Below are 23,808 nucleotides of genomic sequence, written 5' to 3'. Positions count from 1 at the left end.
GAGAAATTGGGTTGCTCACCCCCTTTTGTCTCTCGTGGTAAAACTACAGGAATAAGAAAATTTGGATCTACTCTCCTGACCCAGGCTGTGCAGCAGGGAAGGGAGATGGCTGTCAGCCATCACCTCTGCTACTGCACCAGGACTTCCAGGTTCTGCTCCTGAGGAAGTCCAATCTTGTTTGCAACCTTCCAGGAACCAAGGCAAACGGATTGAGGGGACGCCAGGCTTAAAAACTCTTTAAGGAATGAAAGCCGCTCTTGGCCTTTGAAGTTTAGGAGTATTTTATCTTACTATTTGAGTTTCCCTCTGACCGTTTAAGTACCTGGAGTAATCACCAGCAGGATGATTCCTTCCTTGTCAGAAATGTAAGCAGTGAAAGGCTTTGCGGGACCCATCAAGTGCTGCTGTACAGAAGGACTTGGCTAACTCCTGTTTAACACTTTGCTGTTCCCTATGCAAATGTGTTCCCGTGCTGAGATACAATTCCTTGGGCTGAGACCAGGTACTCTGTGACTAAAGCTCGGTTGTCAGCTATGCACACCTGCAGCCTGGCTGGCAAGTAGGCTCCATCGTCCAGCTTCTTTAGTTTGGGCTATTTCCTTGAGGGCCCATTTGGGACTTGATTTCTGTGCACAAACCAACCAACAGAGTAACGGAGCACACATGCAAGCAAACTAGGATCCATATGGATGATTTCTTAAAGCAGCAAATTTCCTGTGTATTGCAAATGCTTGGTAATCCCAAATCTTTTCAGATCTTTAGAGAGGCCAGTTCAGCTGTGACAGCCCCATCAGTTAACTTGAAACTCTAATGTTAGTCTGAAGTTGAACTTGGTTCAACAACATATGCCAAGTATCTAATGGCTGGAAGTATGTTTTAGGTAAGTATCAATTCTAGAACTTGTCTAAAAGGCTTGTCAGCACGTGCAGAAAAGATTTGTAATGCATATTATTTTCCTGTTTAAGATTGCTCTAGGGAACATTAATTATTTTGTCTAAAACAACTATTCAGATTTGATTTTGTTAAGTGGTAAAGGCTTAATTTGGTGCGTTACAAAGTTAAGTTCTCAGAACCGCCTTCCTGTCTTACTGTTGCAGAAGCTGTGCAGTCCAGGCATCAGAGGACACAAAGGAACAGAAATAAATGTATGTCTGCTAAGAAACAAAGCCACACTTTTATGAGGATGGGAACTTAAAGATGATGAGAACTTAGCTCTAACTATGTAACAGAATGTGAAACCTCAGCACCTTTAAATCCTACACTGGATAAAAAGCCATAAAGACTGGGTTTCACCTGGCTTCCTTTTATTCTTTATCACACATTCACAAGTGAAAAACTCTGAGCACCACTTTTCTTATTACAATGAAAGAATTCCCATTCTTACATAAAATACTCAAAACCTCACATATAGCCAAGTACGAACACCCACCTTTCTCTGGAATAATTTGCCCTCAATTCCGGTTTTATACTAATTACTTTTTAATAGATCTTATCTTTAAAGCCTAAGAAGAAGTACTAGCAATGCATAAATTTATATATATATAAAAATCATGCCTGCAATTCCCTGTATTTGTTATAAAGGCTGACGGTTCCAACTACTTGCTATCACAAGCAAGACTGCTGTAATGACCCCCGGCCTTAGGGGATACTGTTCTTCCAGAAAGATGTCCATCCTGAGAGAACTCTGAACTGTGCCATGGGTGCTCTCAGGGCGCTGGTGGGGGAGCGGTGGGGGATAGGCATTAGAAGTGCTGCAGGTAGCCTCGTCTGGGGCAAGTTCTGAAAAGAAACCAGCAGGCCACCGCCAGCAGGCCTCTCCTACAGCCTGTACACTGCATTTCTGCTCTTTCTGTACACAGCCATTTATGCCCAGCATAACTCGCTACATGAATGTACTTATTTTCTTTGACTATACTGATAATCAACATACAGAACTAACTCAGGTGTGCCCCTAAAAACTCTGAGCACGGCACTGAACCTCCAGAAATCCCTTTAACCTAAATTATTCTGTGAGGATTCCCTGAGTAAGTTGACGTTTAAACCGATCCAAAAAGAAAGGGGGGGGCGGGGGGGAAAGACACACAATGGGACACCCCACAAAACCCCCCCAACAATTATGCACTTCACATCAATGCTTTTCACAACAATTCTGAATATTTGCAAGATCTGTCAAGTCCAGATTTCAAATCATTGTTAGAGGCACACCACAAGGTACCAGAGATCATTTCCAAAAGAGACTTTCTTTTTTAGGTAGCACCTAAAAACTTTTAACAAAAACATTTTAAAATTGGTTTAAACCAGAATACTGTAACTTTTGTGCGGGGGAAGTACTGGACCAGAGCACTAAAAAGAAACTGCATTATGATCAGTAAATCCATCTTGTGAAATTATTTCAGTTTTAGAAATCAAAACCCTGACAGATGTGTAATTAAATGCTTTTAAAATCTCCCAGTCTTCCTTTGTCAAAAGCATTTCAAATCCTTCAAGTCAAACCATCACAGACTGCTTTAGAAAAAGTTGCATATACTGCTTCATGAAGAGTCTGGTTTTCTCTGTTACAGAGGAAAAATAACTGTAACACCAGCTAAACACTCAAAAGAGTTAGCCATTGTTTAACAGCACACAGCCGCGCCCTACACATTTTAGGAGAGCAACTAATCCTTCACTGAGGTCAACAGCATCCAGCTCTTCTACAATGAATCAAGGGATTTCAAAACAATTTGCAGAAAAGAAAAGGGGAATTGAGGCACAGGGAACAAAGTGAACTGTTCACCTTCACTCTGCTGACCAACCTCCTTCTTCCCATGCAACTTCACAAGATAAAGCACTGTAACTTCACCTAAAAAACCTTATCTTTTAAACTATGGAACTGTCTGCAGTAAAACATCTTAAAACTTCTTTGCTCAATACCCTATATCTATGAACATCCAAGACCATGCACAGATATAGCAAGTAGTTTTCTGTGAAAGAAAAAAAAAAGAAAAAAAAAAAAAAAAAGACTGCCACATGACACCTAGAAGCGTTTATTTTATGCAACAAACTTAAATATGATCATGTGTACATAAAAGTGTACACTGTATCTATGCTGAACAATGCCAGGAAACATAATATTGATGCAACAATCTTCTAAAAGAAACATTAAAAAATGAGCCTGGACAGGAAGACAAAATGCAAAACAGACTTACTTCCAATCAGCACAATGCTTAAAATTGAGAGCAATCCTAAACATTTCCAACTTTCCTTACAAAGCTGCCAAAGTCCAACTATTTTTAAAAATTGATTTTTTTTTTCTTTACATCAATAATAAAAATCTGGTGACAAACATTATAAAATCAAATGCTGGACTGTCTTTACTCCTGTAAAATTTAGAATATTCCAACAGAACCGCAGGAGTAAAAACACTTAAAAGTGATATATGTTTTTATAAAACAAACATCAATATGTACATTTATTGCAAATTATATTAAACTAAAACGGAGGGAAAATTAAAAATGAAATGTCTACTTGCGAATTAATAATAATTTTAAATGATTACTTTCCCACTCTGATAAAAATCAGAAAGCAACATTTATAAAATTGCCACCACATGACTTTTCATAGCAGGGAACTGAAATCTGTACATCTTATTTTTGCAGAAAAGTAGGCAGGCAGAAAGAATTATACATAAAACAGTCTCCAAAAGTAAAGCAAAAAGACTTTTTGTGGTTTTTTTTTTTTCCTCTAGTCTTGTTTAAAATCCATTCAGTAGACTTCTACTTTTTCTGTGAAACATGGGAAATACCTGGCTCTAGGATCATGAATTTTCAATGTCAGTGTAAGGACCTCCTCTGACTTTCTTTAAAATAAAAAATGCAGCATGGAAATTAATGGTGTAAATACACTTTTAAACTCCAGAATGCAGGAACTGGAACCAAGTGTTAAGCAATTTGCTTAATTATTGACTTTTCATAAAAAAAGTCTCTGGGGAAATAAGTACAGATGCTTTTAGCCTCTTTCTCAAGAGTTTCTGCTTTACATTTCCATTGAGAAGGATTAATTTTGTGTGAAAGGGAAGCATAGTTTTCCTTCTGGTTTCAGAGCTGAAAGCTGTTGTGTTTTGAAGTAATTTCAGTTCCTGTACAGGAAATTTCTGAATCCTAGTTTTTGCAGAAGCTTGGAGCATGCCTTTATTTGGCCTTCATTTCCTCCCTTTTCGAGCAAGTTTTCTTTTTACCTTTTTTGGGGGAAAAAGGAAATAGAAGTTAATTGTGAGGACATGGAAATTACAATTGATTCTGAATCAAAATCCTACCTATATTGTTCACATTTTAGCTTTTGCACTCTTTACACTGTGATTCTTCCCACTCCATCTTTTATCTACTCAGCAATTACATAATTAATTGAATATATCTGAATTTCCTTACTGTATAGCACAACTTCCTGATAAACTAGGAAATACACAAGTTGAATAACAATAATTTCATCAACTGAGTAATGTTTTTTCAGCATAAAGAAATACATTTATCCATAGCTTTCACTTGAAACAGAGTAAGAATGGTAACTTGTTCTAATTAACTATTTAATTACACAGGTTTATAAAATTAGCCTGTCTTACTTAAGAACAAGCACTACTTCAAATGTTTTTCAAATATTTACAGTAACATGTACATGTCTGCTTAAGAGGAAAAAAAATATCCTTTCAGGCACGGCTATTTTTACATACATTTCTCTGGAAGACAGACACATTTTTTCTGATTCCTTGCTGTATAAGCGACAATAGAAAAAACAGAATTGTCCTACATAAGATGCCTGCTACACCTTAAGGAAGCCTCCCTCTGCTATCTCTGTATCCTCAGTATCTTCCTGGCTGCTCCCACAGGCCTTAAAAAGATCCATTGCATTTTGGGAATATTCTGGACTTGACTCTATCTCCAACAGTGAATCTCCATCACTTCCAAGCACCTGGCTTCTGAAAAATGTTAACAATGTTTTGGTATTTTTTTCCAAGAAACACTGAGGTATTACATATTTTCAAGAAGCTATCTGATACAGGTTGCTTATTGAAGGCTATGGATAGTGCAATTTGTTATGAAGACTCAAAGAAATCTGATGTATAAAACAAGCATTGCAATGCAGCATACAACTACTACTGTCTTGAAAGACTGCACAATTTACTGGTGTGAATCTTGCTGTGAGAGGAAAAGGTAATTCTTTTTGATTGAAGTTCTCTGCAAGATCTTCAATTTACAAAATCTCTTGAAAGAGACCATTTCACTGATTCTTTCTTCCTTTAAATCCATTTGAGAGTCCTTCCAGCACACTGGCTTGCTGACCTTATCTTATTGCTCTACAATTTTGGACACTTTTGCATTAAAATTATTATTGTATCAGATTCAGCTAAACCAATTTCTCAGTGTTTATGTGCATTTGTGGTTTGTTTATATTGCAAATAAAATCAACACACTGAAACACTAAAGAAAAATAAATTATCATCCAAGAGCTGTTTTGTAGTTTACACAGTTCCAAATTCTCCTTTTGATTTACTTAAAACATATATTGAAATACTGTTAATATTAAACAAGCATAAACCCAAAATATCAGAAAAGAATTACAGTTGGAATTACAGTTTGTTCCGTTCATTAAAGATGGTCAATTTTCAAGCCTTTATTATAAATGAACTGAAGCGGAGCAGAGCACCCAAATTCCAGTGTACCTGGCATAAATGAATGCACCGAAACACCTTCAACTCTTGGTTCTTTTACGTAGCCATGCTAGTTAAATACAATTTGGTGAAAACAGGCTAGATTATCCTGTTCTGACCAAGTAAATTCATCTCTCCAATTCCAGCTGCCCTGGTACTTACTTTGAAAAACAGAACACAACACAATATATGTCGGACCATGGTGTTTATAAATCACTGTGGTTTAGTCGTGCCCTTTAACTAGGTTAGATCTGCTATACTTGTAAATTCAGGATTTATCTTGACACAGGAAAGGCCCACCCGACACATATATTTTATTATTTATTTATTCTTACCTTTGTAGATCAATTTGCCTCTGTGCTGCTGCAGGCTTTTTTGCTGTGTCTTGCTGTTTTGGTGCTTTGGCATTACCTGCCTCTAAACTCCCTGGACTTTCTTGACTGACTGCTGCCCTTTTCCTTCCCCTGACAGGTGGTTTATTTGTTTCCTCATTTTTTGCAGTGGTACCCTGAGGTTCAGGTTTGGGTGGACGCCCTCTCCTGGTTTTTGCTGCGAGTGATGGTCCTGTTTCATCTACATTTTTTTCTTCTGTTTTTTGATGAATATTCTCAGTTCCAGATGCTGTTGCTGTTCTTTTTTTCCCTCGTTCAGTGCTGTTTCCTTGTGTAGCCTGATCAGAATTAATCTCCTAGAAAATAAAAATATTGAATGTGAAGAAAAAAAGAGATTCCTAAAGGCAAACTCAAATTGTTACCTCCCTCCGACAGAAACATAACCTTATCAAACAGTATGTGTTCTTACAGAAATACATCACATGGTCTTAGACCTAGTAAAAAGTTTTACTAAATGGGATTTCAGACATCAACCTTGCAAAAAGATTTTCTACGTTGGGTATAACATTAATATCTGCACCCAATGTATCTAAAGTTGCTTAAAAGTGAGATTACAGTAAGACTAATAAAACTGAGCCGCTTCCATGACTGTTCTTCTGGACAAGCTCTTTTTACTGCCTCTTTAACAACTGACAGGAGAGAACTGAGGAGCAAGGGTAATGATTCTGGTACAGCAAATAATTTTTACTTCAATACATGCACATTTTTTTATTATTTTTTTTTTTAGCTATTCCTAAGAAATTTACAGGTAAACTACAAAGCTTTTTTGAATATTTATTTCATAAATGCTTTGCCTAACTTCTCTAACTTTTCAGAAGAACCCTACTTTGGGGAAATAGAACCAAAAAAGGAATCACACATTGAAATTCGGGAAAGATTTTTTTCTTCTTCATTAACTTACAGGTGTGAATATCACATGGATGTTGTGTTTTAAAAGATTAAGAAAGAGATGTGATGATACAAAGCCAAAACACCTGATTACTCCGATTTCACCTAATCAAAAAAGACTGAGTAGATACATAACTTCTTAAAACATGTACAGCATGAACTATTTATGTATCCCCACAATCATTACAAAAATCTATTTTTAATTTTAGAATCACAGAATCATCTAGGTTGGAACTGACTTCTGGAAATCATCTGGTCAAACCTTCTGTTGAAAGCAGGGCCTCGGGTTATCCAGGGCCCCTGACAAGCCAAGCCGTGAACAGCGACATTCCACCACTTTTCTGAGCAACCTATTCCAGTCTTTAATTTTCCTCACAATGCAGATTTAAAAAAAAATTTTTGCTTGCATCCAGATGGAATTTCCCCTGAAGTAACTTCTGCCTGTAGCCTTCTGTCCTGTCACCATGCAGCCTTGAGAAAAAGAGTACTTCAATCTTCTCCACAAATACCTTTCAGATATTGAAAGACTGATTAGATTCCCCCAAGGCTTCTACTCTATAGGCTGAAGAAACCCAAGTCTTTCAACCTTTCTTCATACAACAACTCCTTTAAGCCTTTAAATCATCTTGGCCACCCTCTGCAAAGCTCTCTCCAGTTTTTCAATCTGTGTTGAACTGGGCAGGACACAGTATTCTGGACTCAGTATTCCAGGTTAGCCTAATGAATGGCAAATCGGGTGGAATAATCACATCCCTCAATCTGCTTGCTATACTCTTGCTGATTGCAGCCCAGGGCCCAGCTTGCCCTCACTGCTGCCAAGGCATGCTGCCGATTCATGCTCCACTGGTTGTCCACCGTGATGGTCCCCCCATGTCCTTGTCAGCCGGCCTACACCCCAGCCAGGCAGATTCCAGCACACTGTCCTGTTGCTTAAGTTTAATCTACCCCAGATGCAGGACTTCACATTTACCTTTGTTAAACTACATGCAACTGTTATGCTTTAGAAGTTGAAAAATCATGATGATTTATGCATGATCTTCTCTGTCTCTAATGGAAGGGGGGAAAGCATTAACAATCCTCAAAGTTTAAATAATACTTCAGTTGTGACACAATCCAAAATTCAGATACATATTTCATGCTAAAGGACTGCTTGAAATTCTCCCGGCAGTATCTTCAGTTAAAGCTACAGGCGTCAGCCTTCACTCTGAATCACAGCCTTACTGTTATTTATACTGGAAAACACAGAATAAAGGTGGGAATCTTTTAAAAACAAGGAAGTCCCTTCCAGTTTGCCTGTGCTATTTTTGAGCACGTGAGCTCTATTAATTACTCTGGATAAAATAAACAGTAGTTTTGAAAATAATGGGTCCAGAATGGTCTAGAAAATATTGGGCTAGGAAAGTGATATAACTACTTGAAATGAAATCAGACATTACCAGTTCCTCAGAGACCACCTGCAGTGATGCACACTGAATAAACGTCCAATGCCAAGCTTATTAGAGATACGGTCCATAAAATCCCCAGACATACCTTGTTTTTCACAGGTTCTGTCTTTGCTGGTGTGACTGAAATAATCCTCACAGGATTTTCATCATTTTCACTGACTCCAGTTTCTGATATATCCGAACTTTGTTCCCTGGTAGCATAATGAAGACAAAATAAAACCAAAATATACAGAACAGCAGAAGAAAAATGTCTGCAATTATTTTAAAAATAATAAAAACACCCAACACAGGCTGAATTATAAAGAGTTGAATTTGCCCGAGTCCACACTTACATCTTCTTTCTGAGAACTGGGAAAGATCTGAAAGGTGTTGGCTTGTCACTGAGCCAAATCCCTTATCACAGACACAATGCCATTATGATTCTTTTTGCAAACTTAAGACCAATGCTCTAAACAAGGCTGTGTTCTTTTTCCCGATAGAAAAAGCCCATACTGGCAAAGGTAGCAAAGAAAAATAAAGACCAGCAATGCTCAAGCTTCATGTTAATTTACACAAACATACAATTATTTTAAAAACAAAATAGTTAAAGAAATAAATAAACAAGATTATTACAGCAGGTATCATGCACACTTACAACACAAATTCTGAACTGAGTTAGGCTGCTCTTCAGCCTTATGAATTGTAGCAATGACAGGTGACTTTCTCTACTTCCCTCAGCCCTTTCTCTTAGCCAGTTAATCAATTCCAAAATAAATTATACAATCTTAAAATTTGAAAGTGTAAACTGTTTCTCCAGATTGAAGACAAACCTAAAAACTCTGGATCCACACAAAATTGACACTTACTAGAAGAAAGACCGAATATTACAATCATATGTTGCATCTCTCCACTGAGATCCTGGTCCTCTTCAGCAAGCTCTCTTTAATTGTTCTTAATCTTAAATAGGTCAGAATATTTCATCTACATCAAAAATGTTTCTTGTTACCAATTAGGATTAATCCTAATTTATACATCAAAAATGTGTGAGTTGCAAAAATCTGTTTAGTATTAATTATGGCTGGTCTCTTCAATTGATACATTTTCTGATGTAAAAATATTATGAATGTTAATGACCAAAATTTCAGACAGTATAGTGTCTCCTCTGTTGTGTTTTATGTAATTACACACAGGCCACACCTAAACACTGTACTGAATGTTTTTCTACTAAAAAAAAAAACAAAAAGAAAAGATGGAGATTTTACCTATAGAGAACTATTGTATTTTTTTGAAGTAGATAAGACACTCTTCAAACACACAGGCACGCCCATCAAAGCATGTCCTGTCCTAAAACACGCAAGCACACTGCAGAACATGAAGTAAAAAGGTGACAAAAGAAATTTCAAACTCCTGTACCGTGATCTGTTTCCTGCAGAAGAGCTCAGCTCAGAGTTTACACTGATATTACTTCCAGTCTCTGATCCTGTAGTTCTAATATATGGTCTCCTTCCAGTTGCAGATAATGGTTTGTTTACCGTACCTAATACACCAGTTGGTTTTGGCTAGAAGAAAATGTTTAAATATTAAAAAATAGGTACTTCAGACACATATTTAGTTTTTAAAATATTTTCTTAAGTATTTTAATATACTTTTTCTCGATTAACAGTCTCAGTCATGATGTCATTGGTCTAGAGCTACAGACCTCATCTCTACTTAAAAAACAGCCTACTCTACTTTTATTTCTTATAATTTAGCAGCACTTCACCCATTGCCTTGCTCTCTCTCATGATTTGAAGACTCAACAGCTGTAGAAGTCTCAACAAAAGCCAGAATGTTGGTAATGTTAGAGGACTGAAAGGATGTGGCGATATCCTTTCAGTCTCAACATAGTTGAGAGCCTCTTGGTAAGGATGAAGATGACAGTAAATAAAGCAGATGATGTTGTGGGAGTCTACCATCAACCACCCAGCCAGGATGACACCACCAGTGAGTTATTCTACAAGGAATTAAGGGATCTCTCTAGATAACTGCCCTTGTCCTTATGGGTGATTTTAACACCCCAGACATCAGCTGGGAATATCGTACAGTGGAGACAAACAGGTCCAAGAAGTTTCTGAACCATGTTGAAGGTAACTTCTTGGTGTAGGTACTAAGGGAGCCCACTAGGAAAGATGCCCTCCTAGATTTGTTTTTTGCGAACAGAGAAGGACTTGTGAAGTGGTGATTGGTGACTGTTCTTGGTCGCAGTGACCACGTAATAGTTGAGTTTCAAACTGTTGGCAACAGGAGAAAAACTGCCAACAAAACTTCAAGCCTGCATACGGGGAGAGCAAACTTGGGGCTACTGAAGCCCATCATTGCTGCCTGGGACCCCCAGAGTGCTGCATTGGAAGACCATGACTGAGGGGACGATAAACTCCCAGCTGACCCTGAACTTGTTTGTGACTTGCTGCTCCAGCTGGATGCACATAAATTTATGGGGCCTGATGGGATTCATCCCAGGGTACTGAATGAGCTGGCTGATGTTACTGTGGGACCTCCCTCCATTCTTTTTCAATGGCCTTGGGAGTCTGGAGAGGTCCCAGTCAATTGGAAGCTGGCAAATGTTCCCCAGTTTTCAAGAAGGGTAAGAAGGAAGACTCTGGTAATGACAGGCCTGTCAGTCTCATTTCAGTGCCTGCTAAAACTATGGAGAAGGTTATTCTGGGAGTTACAGAAAAACACTTGAGACACAATGCAGTCATTGGTCATAGCCAGCACAGGTTTACAACGTGAAAGTCATGCTTAACCAACTTAATTTTCTTTCATGACAAGCTCACCCATCTACCTGGCCAAAGGAAACCAGCAGACATGGTGGGTTTGGATTTTAGCAAAGCTTTTGACACAGCCTCTCACAGTATCCTTCTGGACAGTTCATCCAGCACACAGCTAGACAAGTCTGTAGTATGTTGGGTGAGCAACTGGCTGACAGGTCAGGCTCAAAGGGTTATAGTAAATGGGGCTACATCAGCCTGGTAGTCAGTCACCAGTGGGGTTCCCCAAGGCTCAATTTTAGGGCCAGTGCTCTTTTAATATTTTTATAAATGATCTAGCTGCAGGAGTTGAAAGTACATTAAATAAGTTTGCTGATGATACTAAACTAGGAGGAGCTGTGGACTCACTTGAGGGTAGAGAAGCCTTACAGAGGTATCTGCATAGACCAGAGAGTTGGAAAATCACCAATCATATGAAATTTAACAAGAGCAAGTGCCTGCTTCTCCACCTGCGACAGGGTAATCCTGGTTACACATACGAACTGGGGGATGAGAGGCTGGAGAGCAGTCCTCCAGAAAGAGATCTGAGGATCTGGGTTAATGGCAAGTTGAATATGAGTCAACAGTGTGCCCTGGCAGCCAAAAGGGCCAACTGTGTCTTGGGGTGCATCAAACACAGCACAACCAGCTGGTCAAGGGAGGTGACTGTCCCACTCTACACTGCACTGGTGCAGCCCCACCTCGAATACCATGTGCAGTTTTGGGTGCCTCAATATCAAAAGGACATCAAACTATTAAGAGTGTGTCCAAAAGAGGGTGACCAAGATGGTGAAAGGCTTTGAGGACAAACTTTACAAGGAATGGCTGAGGTCACTTGGTTTGTTCAGCCTGGAGAAGAAAAGGCTGAGGGGTGACCTCATCGCAGACTACAATCTCCTCAAGGGGGGCAGCGGAGGGGGAGGTGCTGATCTCTCTCTGGTGACCAGCCGGGACATGAGATAAAGGTATGAAACTGCATCCGAAGTTCAGACTGGACATTGGGAAAAGGTTCTTCATTGAGAGGGTAATTGCTTACTGAAACAGGGTGCCCAGGGAAGTGGCTGCACAACCAAACCTGTCAGAGTTCAAGGAGCATCTGGAAGATGTTCTTAGTCATATGGTTTAGTTTTAAGTAATCCTGCGAGGAGCAGGGAGTTGGACTTTATGACCCTTAGGGGTCCCTTCCAACTTGAGATATTCAATGATTCTAACATCCTATAACTGCAAAGCAAAGCACCTCTGGGAAAGGCTTTCCAAAACGTAACGCAGAATTAGGTTCACTACAACATTAGGAAATGTGTACACTTTTATACAGAAAACTAGTGTAAAAATATTTAACACTATCTATTCTGGGGTCCTCTGATACAGCGATGGTATTTTAGATCTTGCTACAGCTGGTGCTTGTTGACTGATTTGGTCAGGCTGGGTAGGCAGCAGGAAGTTTTTTATTTTGTCTCTGGAGAGAAGTCAAAGAAGTTTTCATAACTGGTGTGTCACATTCTTCACGTAATTTTACATTTCCTCAGAGACCAAGCTAACTTATTAAGACATTCCCACAAGAAAAGTAATCCCCATGTGTGGAAATTATAAGGGAGCAGGCAGGAGAGAGATACCACAGATACTGGAAAACATCTGGCTAGCAAATAAAAAGAAAAAAAGCAATGATCTCAATAGGAATGGCCTGTTACTGAGCACATGTTCAGTAGCTGCATCATCCTAGTGCTAATACTGCACATTTACTTTAACGTATTATTCTTGTAATATTTTATTTGCTCAGTTTACCAAGTAACTCAATTTATTGCATGTCCAAAGAAGGGCAACAAAGCTGGTGAAGAGACTACATAACAATTCTTATGAGGAGCAGCTGAGGGAGCTGGGATTGTTTAGTCTGCAGCGAAGGAGACTCAGGGGAGACCTTACTGCTCTCTACAGCTCCCTGAAAGGAGGCTGTGGTGAGGTGGGTGTCAGTCTCTTCTCCCAAGTAACAAGCGATAGGACAAAAGGAAATGGCCTCGAGTTGCACCAGGGGAAGTTTAGATTGGATATTGGGAAAAATTTCTTCACCAAAAGGGTGGACAAGCATTGAACAGAGAAATGGTTGCATCACCATCCCTGGGGGCATTTAAAAGATGTATAGATGTGGTGCTCAGGGACATGGTTTAGTGGTGGACTCTATAATCTTAAAGGTCTTTCCTAACCTAAACGATTCTATGATTCTGTATTCTATAAAAAGTGGGAAGCATTCGGCACAGCTAATAGGAGAGAGAAAAGTGTTTGTGAGAGAAAGGGCAGCCAGCAGGTTGCAAATTTCTGGCATCTACCTCCATTAAGAGATTGTGAAGGCAGAGCATTGGGAGGTTCAAAACCAGAGCAGATAAATTTGGGAACAAGTCCATAAGCAGATATCAAAACCAACAGGCACAGATGCAGAGTCTCACATCCATTATAAAAATTATGAATGCGGGGGAATAAGAAGGGGCATGTACTGCAGAACGTGGCTAGACTTGCACGCTCTCCCTAATCGTGTTGTATCGGTCCCTCTGAAAACACAGTATCAAGCCAAAAAAAGGACCATTGTTCAGAGTCAGTGGGGTATCCTTGCACATCTGCATTTTCTGAAATGGAAGAAGGCAGAAAAAGAAGGATGTGTCTGTGTCTTCTATTAGAGCGCGGAATAATGTTTGTCCTCTCAGAACACTGAAAATTAAATAAATAATACTAGCTTGGTATGGGACATCCCTCCTCCTCAAACCTAACTGTTTTAACAGAATTCAGGAGAGAAGCCTGTCTTACACCAGCAAGATTTTTTTTTTGTTAAGACATAACTTTAGTCTACATTGCTGAATGCCTTATCAAAAGAGAAATGTAGTAAGTTTACATACCCAACTAAACTTGTTTCAAACGCTTCATTCATTGTATTTGAATGTTGACAAAGGTGAAACAATTACGGCAGTAGACAGATACCACCTTCTGAGGATATTTAGAGCACCAGTCTGGTACTGGGCTGCTGCTAAAGGTGCCTCCTCCCTCTCTAACGTAACTCCAACCCAGCTCACCGAGTAGGATCCAAGCTGGTGTCACAGGGTGAACATGAAGTAAGGAGAGGCAGGATTCTGCCAACTGAGCAAACCTCACCCATATGAACCGCTTTGATAATGGAAACTTCTTGTATAAATGAAAAAACAGTGTGTGAAGAAGCAAATGATATGGCTATTTAGAAAGCGGTCATTTGTCTCTACTCTTACAATGAACAATTAGAACAAACTATGCCCTAACTGAAGACTTCAGAAATGAATGCAGTAACAGTTCATGAAACACAGAACATGAAAATGAATAAATGCACATTAAATTTACATTAAAACCATGATTTCCACTGTTCTCAGGATTTTTATATTTTACAGGTCAGCCAGCATTCTTTCACTATGCTCAAGAAAAAAAGACCTGCTAATTTTTTGAGCTAGACTACAAAGCATTCCAACATAATTTAACCAGAACCTAGGAAAGACAGTTTCAGAATCCCAAGAAAGGACAGCTAATGGTAAAAGGTATAAAAATAGGTTCTGGTTTTTATTATTTTTTGTGGGTGTGCCTGTCACCCCCACCCCACCCCTCGCAAAGAAAAAACAACCCCTAGTATTTTCTCTCCCCTGTGAAGGCATCAGCCAAATTACATCTTGAAATAAAATGAGACATTCAAAAGGATGCAGATATATGCAGTTGAATTTAACAGCATTAACAGCTATATTAAAAATATTAAGACTGAAAATTTAAGGCCTCCAATGCTGGCAGTGTCACAATTCAGTACCTGCATCGTAACATTATGCCACACTTACCTGAATAATGGAGAAACCTGTACTTATGTGAAAAAATGCAGTTAATAAGGAACCTATGCCTCAGTGCATAGGTAACAATCCTGGTGTTGTGTACTCACCAGGTAGTATGTTAAAGGCACTAATTATGCCATCAAATAAAAGATTCACAAATTATTTTACACAAATTCTTAATACCATTTTTAAACTACAGCAGTCCAGGACATTGAAAAAGCCGTTAAGTAATATTCAAAGAATTGTAACTTGTCAAAATACAGTACCTTTCCTGTCAAAAGAAGAACCCTTGTCTCTTCTGAAATGTAATTCCTGTCATTGCAGAAATCCTGTATAAAAATAAAATAGAAAAGGTTGTGTTTGATCTCTCAATCTTGCTGGTTTTTTATATATACATGACTGACTTCTCAAACTAGATGCTACTAGTTTGTAGTGCTACAGGTATTTCACACCATACAACCTGCCGACAAATGAATCAACCTAATAAATACATGTCAAACTAGTATTTTGGAGGAGATTTCCTCCATTACTGAATGAGCATTAATGAATGACAGTATGCCATACCTGAAGTTGGGATTAACATTTTTCCATATTGAATGACATAAATCGTTTGAAATGAAGCAAAACTGCCCTCCCTGTTTTTTCCACTTGCATCATTTTAATAGGAATTCCAAGGAGAGGAGAATGGGTGCTCTTTTCTCTGAACAAGTTGAAAGTTGTTACCTATGTCACTCTTAGTACAGCTTACACAAACCAAAACGCTGTATCTGAATGCAGGTAGCTATCACAGACAACAGCTCACAGTTACCATGGCATCAGCCATTTCACAATTAAATAAAGTTTTGCTTAAACAGACTCTGGAAAAGCTGTTAATTAACAGTCTAAGACACTGAGAAAACTCATCAGGTCTGGTTCAGAGAATTACTTTGGTTCCACTTACACTTTTTAGACATATACCTCATTACTGACAGTAGAGCTACACTCACCAAGACTCTTACTAGGCAATAATAGGATCAACTTGTACAGCAAGCAAAAGAGCCAAACGGCTATTATCAAATATAAACATACCACAGATAACATAAGAAAATATTTCCTCTTTCTTTTTCGTCTGCTTTGCATTCTAAATCAGATACAGTCAGAATATACATATATTCTCATATATTCAGATGCACTTGTAAAATACTTCAACCAAATGATCTAACAATACATGCTAAATATCAGTATTTATTCTAGTTATCTCTCACCTGGTTACAAACATTTCTGGCACATGTTCAGAATAATAGATAGCATAGCATACAGCTGACATTACAGAATTTAATTGCTGAGGATAAAATATATGCATTTTCCCACTCCATGATATTATGTTAGGGAGATAACCAGCTATCAATTACAGAAATCAAAGTACTCCCCCTTTTCACTTTGGAGATTAAATTAATCAATTTACCTTTTCAGGTTGCGTAAAAAATTTGGTTGGCAATACAGGGTCCTTCGGTGAATCTGCATTGCACAAAGCACTTTTGCTGTTGATTACACATAGTGCTACATCACATACTGTATAAAGTTTCTGAAGAAAAAAAGGAAAGCATGCTTTAGGAATTCTGTTTTTACAGTGTACAGAGAATGCAGTTCTCTAAGAAGTTTAATTTATGTGTTAAAATAACCACTAAGGACATATTTTGTAATTACATCACTAACCATACTGTTGACTCTTCAAATACATACAGAACTCCGCATTTTTCATATGATACTATTTAATAAAAACTAGTAATACTTTACATGCCTATACTGTACAGTAGAAGCTCTTACCCAAACAAGAGCTTCCCATCTCTGCTATAAACTTAATAGGTTTAACAGCAGTCATAATACAGTATTTCCTCCTCCAACAGCAGAAGATACTTACGTTGGGAAACCAGGCAGTAGGAGTTAAAAAAAGGCAGGCAGGCAGCAACAGGTATATTTAACAAATTTTGTTTATTAACTTCATTAGGTGTTGTGTGCTGGATAAGGTCAGCAAGGCTTTTAAAGAATGAGACTGACAACATATAATGCTCGCAATTAACACTCTAAAAGACCATAAAAACTTCTGAGTTACTGCTTTCAAATTTCCTGCAAATCCTGTTCATCAACTGCTTGTGAAACCCTCATCCCATCACCCAACACTTATCTGAAATGCATTTCTTACTTCATTGGCCTTTGGCTCATCAGGAGACTGAGCATCTCGGGTGAGCTTGATGTTTTCTGCCATCTTTTTCATGAAGGCATGGCTATTGTTCTCATTCTTTGTCATTAAAACTTCAAGCATGAACCACAGGCACCTAAAAAGCCATAAACCCACAAGTAATTACATCCCAGTTTTTATACTGCAGCTCCCACATATAGCAATGTCTTAAAAAACCAAAAATTCATCAGCTATACTTTTTCTTAAGAAACCTGTGGTTTTTATGTCCTCAATTTGAGGACATAAACAGATACCGTGATCTGAATGTGTAAACAGTCTAGACCTTTAACACACAGTCTTAATTGCACTCTTCAGAATAAATCTGCCAAATTAATGGGCTACTTATATCTGTAAACACTGTCCAACCAATCAACATTTTACTCTTCCAAATATGAATAGAAGCAAGAATTCAGGTGCTACCATCATCTAGATGAAATTCTATAATCACTACCTTGGGTTATGTCTATGTTCCTATCAACAATGCACCATGACCACACTCAAAATGGGCTTGAACAAATCATACTGCTGGCAACACAGATACCCACGCTATGTGGTTTAATACTGGAATTCAAATAGGAGACGACATACAAAAATGATCAGGTCAGATTCTTGCTAATGTCCATATGGGAGGAAGAGAAATCCTTACAGATAGAGATAATATAACCAGCTTTTCCAGTTTTCTTTAAATCCAGTTTATTTATAGGGAGAACCCATTATATTATGGCTAAAAGTTTGTTTTAAGAACTTTTCAGTTATGATATAAAACACAACTAGTTTGTCCACCACTTGCTATCAAGCTTCACAGCTCCACACGGCTAGAGGGTCAACAACAGCGTTAATATGGTAAAATAATAGTTGGGAAAGACATACAGGTGGGTCTGAGAAATGCAGACTTTGCCAGTAGCTAATTTAATTCTGAAGCTCTGGAAGGGGGATTACCTTGTAGAAAGAGGCTAATAAAAAACTAGAAAAACAGGATGACTGAACATTAGAATTCCCTGTCCACAAAAGCCCCAATCTTCTTAACTGATAGAAATTAAAAAGATTGTAATGCAAGAGATGAAGGAACATGTCTCTCAAACTCAAAGAGGGCTGTGCTCTGTCAAAACACTTAAATAGTTACACAGTGTTCAAATAAAGTAAGATGTCTATATCCTGACTTGCACCCAAGAGCTACAAAAGCTACAGTAAATAAATCTGTTAGATATCTTTACATCCATCTATTCACTATTCTCAAGAACTTAAATGGGATGAATGCAGGACTGATAACATACCACACTGACCCAACTTCTCCAAACCCCTGTGTCATCCAAAGATTATTATTGAGGACAAATTTTACTCTGGTAATTCCAGTTAACATATGTCATCTTCAATAGCTTGATTTCTTCACTAAGTCAACAAATTAAGTAAGTCATTATCAACCCTGGACAAGACCTTCCCAGAACAACAGTGGAATTTCATGTAGAAAAAAAGATATGCGCCTAGAGGAACACAATCATATAAAGTTCATTCTCTGTATCCATTTCAGTATTTTTGGAATATGAATTCTGAAGTAAAAGACACTGTCTCAAGACAAAAACCAAACCCAAACACATCTCTGTAGGACAAACTTTAAAAGCTTTGTAAGAATAAATATCACAGACTTTGGTTAAGGAACTTGCTAAGCATGTATTTACTTTAGTGAATGTACTCAGGACACGTAAAACCAAGACAAACTAGGGAGACAAGTACAAAACACACTGCCAGCCTGCTTTTCCAAGTTTACAAGCATCTATGTTAACACTTTAAAGTGAACACTATGGCTCTCAGCACTCTTGAAAGAAACACTGTATTACATTTTATGAGAAAAATGTTTTGCATTTATCTCAGGAGAGTCTTCAGAGAAGTACTCCTGCCAAAATTCCTGTACAGAGTATTTCTTTGTTTGGAGCAGTCCTCTCTAGCTAGCTCAGCCAGCCCGTGACAAACACAAGGGAGGAAAGCTATACAAGGGGTGTCCAAAACAGCTCTGTGCACTCGAAAGCACTTCTGAGAGAACGTTATTAACTTGACAACTGTGAATCAGAACTTGTTCCATGCATTTTGGATAAAGTACACACTGGAGGACGCTTTCAGATGTTGCCAGGAACAGGGAGTCCTGGGACAAAATGCAGACTTGATAATTAGGTAAAAAGTTTTCGCTGACTTCAGGTTCTGAGCAGGTACAAGTCAAGTAAACTCAAAGATCAGAACAAATTAAGTTTTTCATGTAGAGAAAGAATCAGACTTGGACTCTCACAGGTGAAGGTGCAAAAAGAATTAAGATGTGAACTGTTCTATTTGTGCCAAGAATGAACTGCTTTTCTGATGATGTATACTGCACTATGTGGTTACACATGCCTTTGTAATACCAAAACAATATAGCTCACAGTTCCACCAAAAATAAATACAAGAAAAAACCAAAACACTAAACCCAAAGCTGAGGGAGGATGCTTTAGCATAAAAAGTGTTAAAATTTAACAGTTTTTTAGAATTCATGACAAGACACAAAGGAATACAAAAGTTATATTTAAGGTATGCATAGGTAAGGCATACAAGATGGTCTCAAACTGGAAACAGTACAGAACAAGCTTCTGTGTGACAGGCTTCTGTACAATAGTCTGTGTCGAATATATTAAGAAGCACTAAGCCTGCACTGTAGCTGTATAGTGCAAATGATAAGTCAGCAGCAAACTTAGCATGAATTTTAGTAAACTTGCATAGGAGAGAATTGAAAAAAAGAAAAAAGTACGTTTCCAGTGAAGCAGGACTCTGACCCAGCATCAGTGGCATTATGTTTTCAAGTCTTGGAGAAGCTCTGTATTTAGTAAGTTCCAAAATATTTGAACTGACATTACTTGGCATTTCTTAAGTGTGTTAGGAAATTCTACAGATATACAAATACAAGAATCTAAAATCATTACTTCACTTTAGAAGAAGCCTAGACAACTCACTGAAATCGGTATGCTATGGTGTGACCTACAGGCTACCATTTGGGCTTTTGGAATATACTCCTAAGCAGTTGTTGATGTCTTCTTCCCTTGGTTAAAGTGTTACACGTTTCCAACATCACTGTTTTGAAAAATATTGTTGATAAAACAAAGAGTTCCTCTTCCTAATGAGTTTTTCCCAAGCACAGAAAAATTCTCAGCGTAAGAATTCTAGAATCATTTGACACTTACTCTTTGACATCACGAAGCTGATCAACATCCTGAGGTTTTGTGAAATCTGGATCATGTGCCAGTAAGTGAATCATATATGGTACCACATATTCAGGCAGCAAGGACAGCAATTTTTCTAGAGAAACAAAAAAATCATAAGTAACCTCTATATTACACACACACTTGCATCACAATAAACACTTTTTCAAAGTATTACTTTTTCAAATACGGAATGTAAAATTTAAACTTGCATTTTCTTCCTGCAAATTTTACTTTTAATGAATCATTAAAAATAAATGAACGAGTTCTGCTACTACAAAAATACTTGGTCTTACTTTAGAAAGAAGGTTATAAAACCTAAAATATCAGAAAACAAAATTTTATTTTTTGAGCAAAACAACTACCACAATAACAGCATTGTATTTTACATGTCTAATTCTCAGCAATGTACAGATAAGTATTTTATGGTTTATGCTAATGCTAAATTAAGTAAATTTAGATTTGAATGTGTCAAATACAAAGATGAGGAAACAAATTACTTATACAGTGTTTCTTTACAAAAGCAATTTGCTTAAGTTTTAATGATTACTCCTTCCAATTTATTTGACTATTGTATTCTTAACAATTTTACTGAAATACTAACCGTTAGCCATAGGATTCTGTTTAATATATTCTCTTCGTATACTGATGTTTTTGAGCAAGCACTGTCTGGCATGTGCTCTTCTCTCTTTCACAGGATCTTTGGCACACAGAGCAAAGATTGCCATATATTCCAAAGGGAGAAGTAATTTCACAAGTGCCTTATGCAGCTTCTGGGCAAATATCTGCCTCACTTGGTAGCACTCATCCTATAGCAAAACAAAACATAAGAGTGCAACTATAAAAATCTTGATCTTAAAAAAAAAAAAAAAAAAAGGCATTCAAGGCGGAATTTTGAGGAGACATTTTTAAAATATCAACAGGTGCAGCAAAATAAATATTTGAAATTTCAGTAACTTTTGAAAGCTGTGAGGAATAGAAAATACTCAGTGTAGCAGCAACAAAAGCTCAGATGTAAGGACTCTGAACTCAATTAAGAGTCACTTCAATTCAAATGCAGTTACTTACATTAATGACAAGTGCACAGAGCTGGAACTGTTCTGGGGTAATTATTTCATGGTAACAGGGTTCCTGTGCAAGCTTCATTATTGCACTACCAGCAGCTAATCGCAGTCGAGACATATCCGATTTACTACACAAACATGAGATAAAAAAAGGAAAAGAAATAAAACCACAACTCACATAACTATCCTTAAATTACTTGCATGTCACTATTTCTTTTGGTTTTTTTTTTTACACATCAACGAGATATTAAGGGTTTTCTGTCAGACCAGACCACACTTCTATAGCTTCAGATCAAGCTAAATTAACCCATCCACATTTGTCAAAATAGGGTGCTCTGCTTTCCCCACAAAAAACTTAATTCCAGTAAAATAGCAAAATGAGAAGAGTCAAATTTCTTGGTTTTGTATCACTGTCTAAATGGAAGCAGCACTTTTGCCACAGATGTTCTCTTCCCTTCCCTCACACTCAGAATGAAGATGAGGTTACCTCACTCTTGGAATGAAGAAGCTTCACCCAAGATCACCCAACTCCTAAGTGTGTTAAATCTCATCACTCAATTGTTTTCAAAGACACTCCTGCAGGTCTTTTACTCTCCAAAATGTCTTTTACTATCAAGATAACTACAGGGTTCTGAGTTAGATTGTTAGCAAATTACAAGAAAGAGAGAGTATCAAGCATATTTTTATATTGCCATTCCACTCCTAATATTAAAGAATTCCAACCAGTTCTGGTTTTATCATCCCATTAGCCAACACTGTGCTTACCTTAATATTCTAAAAAAAGCTCCAAAAGAATTAATATTCTGTTAAATTCTACAACAAAATTGATGCAAGCCTGAAAGAAACAAAATCTGACCTAATTCGCTTCTGTTCTGTCAAGTCTCCTTCACTGACGAGCATAGCTGATAATAACCGGAGCGTTGAATTTGCGGATTTTGACTGGTTGTTCTTCATACCCAACAGCCAGCGTACCAAAAGTTTAATTGCTTGCACCTATCAAATGTGAACAAATCCACAATGAGCTTACTTCCTGAAGTTGATACGGCACTGAAACCTACTGCGGTCAAACTGAAATTTCCACAGACCCCTATATATTAGAGCTGATACACTATTAAAGGAACGGAATGAAGCAGTAAATATTTACAGAGTACGGAAGGAAGTAGCAGTCTTTGTGACATCAGGACATTTCAGCTATGCGGGAAGGCACTGAACCAAGTGCATCTAGAAGATGCAGGTTACTTACTACATGATTAAAAATAAGAGCAACTGGATAAGCATTTCTATAAATGGCCATAATCAGATTCACAGTAAATAGCCTATAAAGATGAATGAATAAAATTCATCAGGATTTCCATTTATTTCAAGTCTGTTTACAGTCAATAAAGTCAAATTACTTTACCTGTAAGGAAAATTAAAACTTTTGAATCTCTTAATTTTCTCAACATTCAGCATAATTAATATTGGTAAGTGAAGACACCAAAATGCATAGGTCTACCAGTTTTATAACTGCATGTATAATCAAAAAAAATCTAGATTATTGCATAATCTAAGGAGACTTGTCAAGAGTACTCAAAGGGATTTATTCTAATACCCCCCATTATAGGACCTGGAAAAAAGAAAGTTTTTAATCTCAAATATACACATTAGTACTAACAGCAGATCATTCACCTTTGCTAGTACTTCTGGAGAAACTTCTTCATCTGGAGACCACAATTTTCCATTTTTCTCACCTGTTGACTATAGACATTCATGTGAGTTTAAGAACTGGTTCAACCCATACAGAAAAAGCAGAAGTAAAAATGGAAAAAGCTACGGACTAAGCTTTCTTTCACACAAAGATCTTTTATAATGCAATTATCACTGTACTAGCCATTTCTAGAACATTCCTTTATTGACTCATTTAACAAAATAGCTCTATTCCCCACAGAGTTAATAACAGACAAACAGAATAGTAAAGACTTAAAAAAAGAAAGCCTTACCCTGTCATTCATAAGGAGATCTTTCACAATGAAATTTGCAACAACAGATTTCATTGGAGAAGCAAACTGGTCTGGAGCCAACATAGAAATATGACCCAATGAGACTAATGGAGTTATAAGTTGTTCTGGTACATCAGCATTCAAACTTCTACTAAGAGGCTGAGGAAGCAAAAACAAAAAACCCAAAACCTATTTAAAATCCAACTACAGATAAGTAAGCTAGCATACCTAAAAATAATTTTACTGCTGGATTGCTGATGAATTTCAGTTTTTCCATAAGAATTAATAAAGTTAGCAAATCAAAATGGAGAAAGAATGTGATTTCCTAATTA

General features: G+C 37.6%; 1 protein-coding gene across 3 annotated transcripts in view; it reads right to left on the bottom strand.

Moving 5' to 3' along the window:
• Positions 1-3,007: 3,007 nt before the first annotated feature.
• Positions 3,008-23,808, bottom strand: part of PDS5A (PDS5 cohesin associated factor A) — an 85,353-nt gene continuing 64,552 nt past the window's right edge. For 2 of the 3 annotated variants that reach the window (XM_040587087.1, XM_040587093.1), the window contains exons 21-33: positions 23,477-23,635; positions 23,166-23,234; positions 22,354-22,490; positions 21,502-21,625; positions 21,038-21,242; positions 20,416-20,530; positions 17,180-17,312; positions 16,442-16,561; positions 15,264-15,326; positions 9,798-9,943; positions 8,491-8,596; positions 6,016-6,368; positions 3,008-4,213 (exon numbers count right to left, since the gene is read on the bottom strand). In XM_040587087.1, coding sequence (XP_040443021.1) covers positions 4,210-4,213; positions 6,016-6,368; positions 8,491-8,596; positions 9,798-9,943; positions 15,264-15,326; positions 16,442-16,561; positions 17,180-17,312; positions 20,416-20,530; positions 21,038-21,242; positions 21,502-21,625; positions 22,354-22,490; positions 23,166-23,234; positions 23,477-23,635 — 1,734 coding nt within the window. In that variant the 3' untranslated portion in view covers positions 3,008-4,209. The other variant, XM_040587104.1, reaches the window with a different exon arrangement.

Source organism: Falco naumanni, chromosome 1 (assembly GCF_017639655.2).
Source record: "Falco naumanni isolate bFalNau1 chromosome 1, bFalNau1.pat, whole genome shotgun sequence".
NCBI classification, from domain to species: Eukaryota; Metazoa; Chordata; class Aves; order Falconiformes; family Falconidae; genus Falco; species Falco naumanni.
This window is presented reverse-complemented; position numbering and strand designations above follow the sequence as displayed.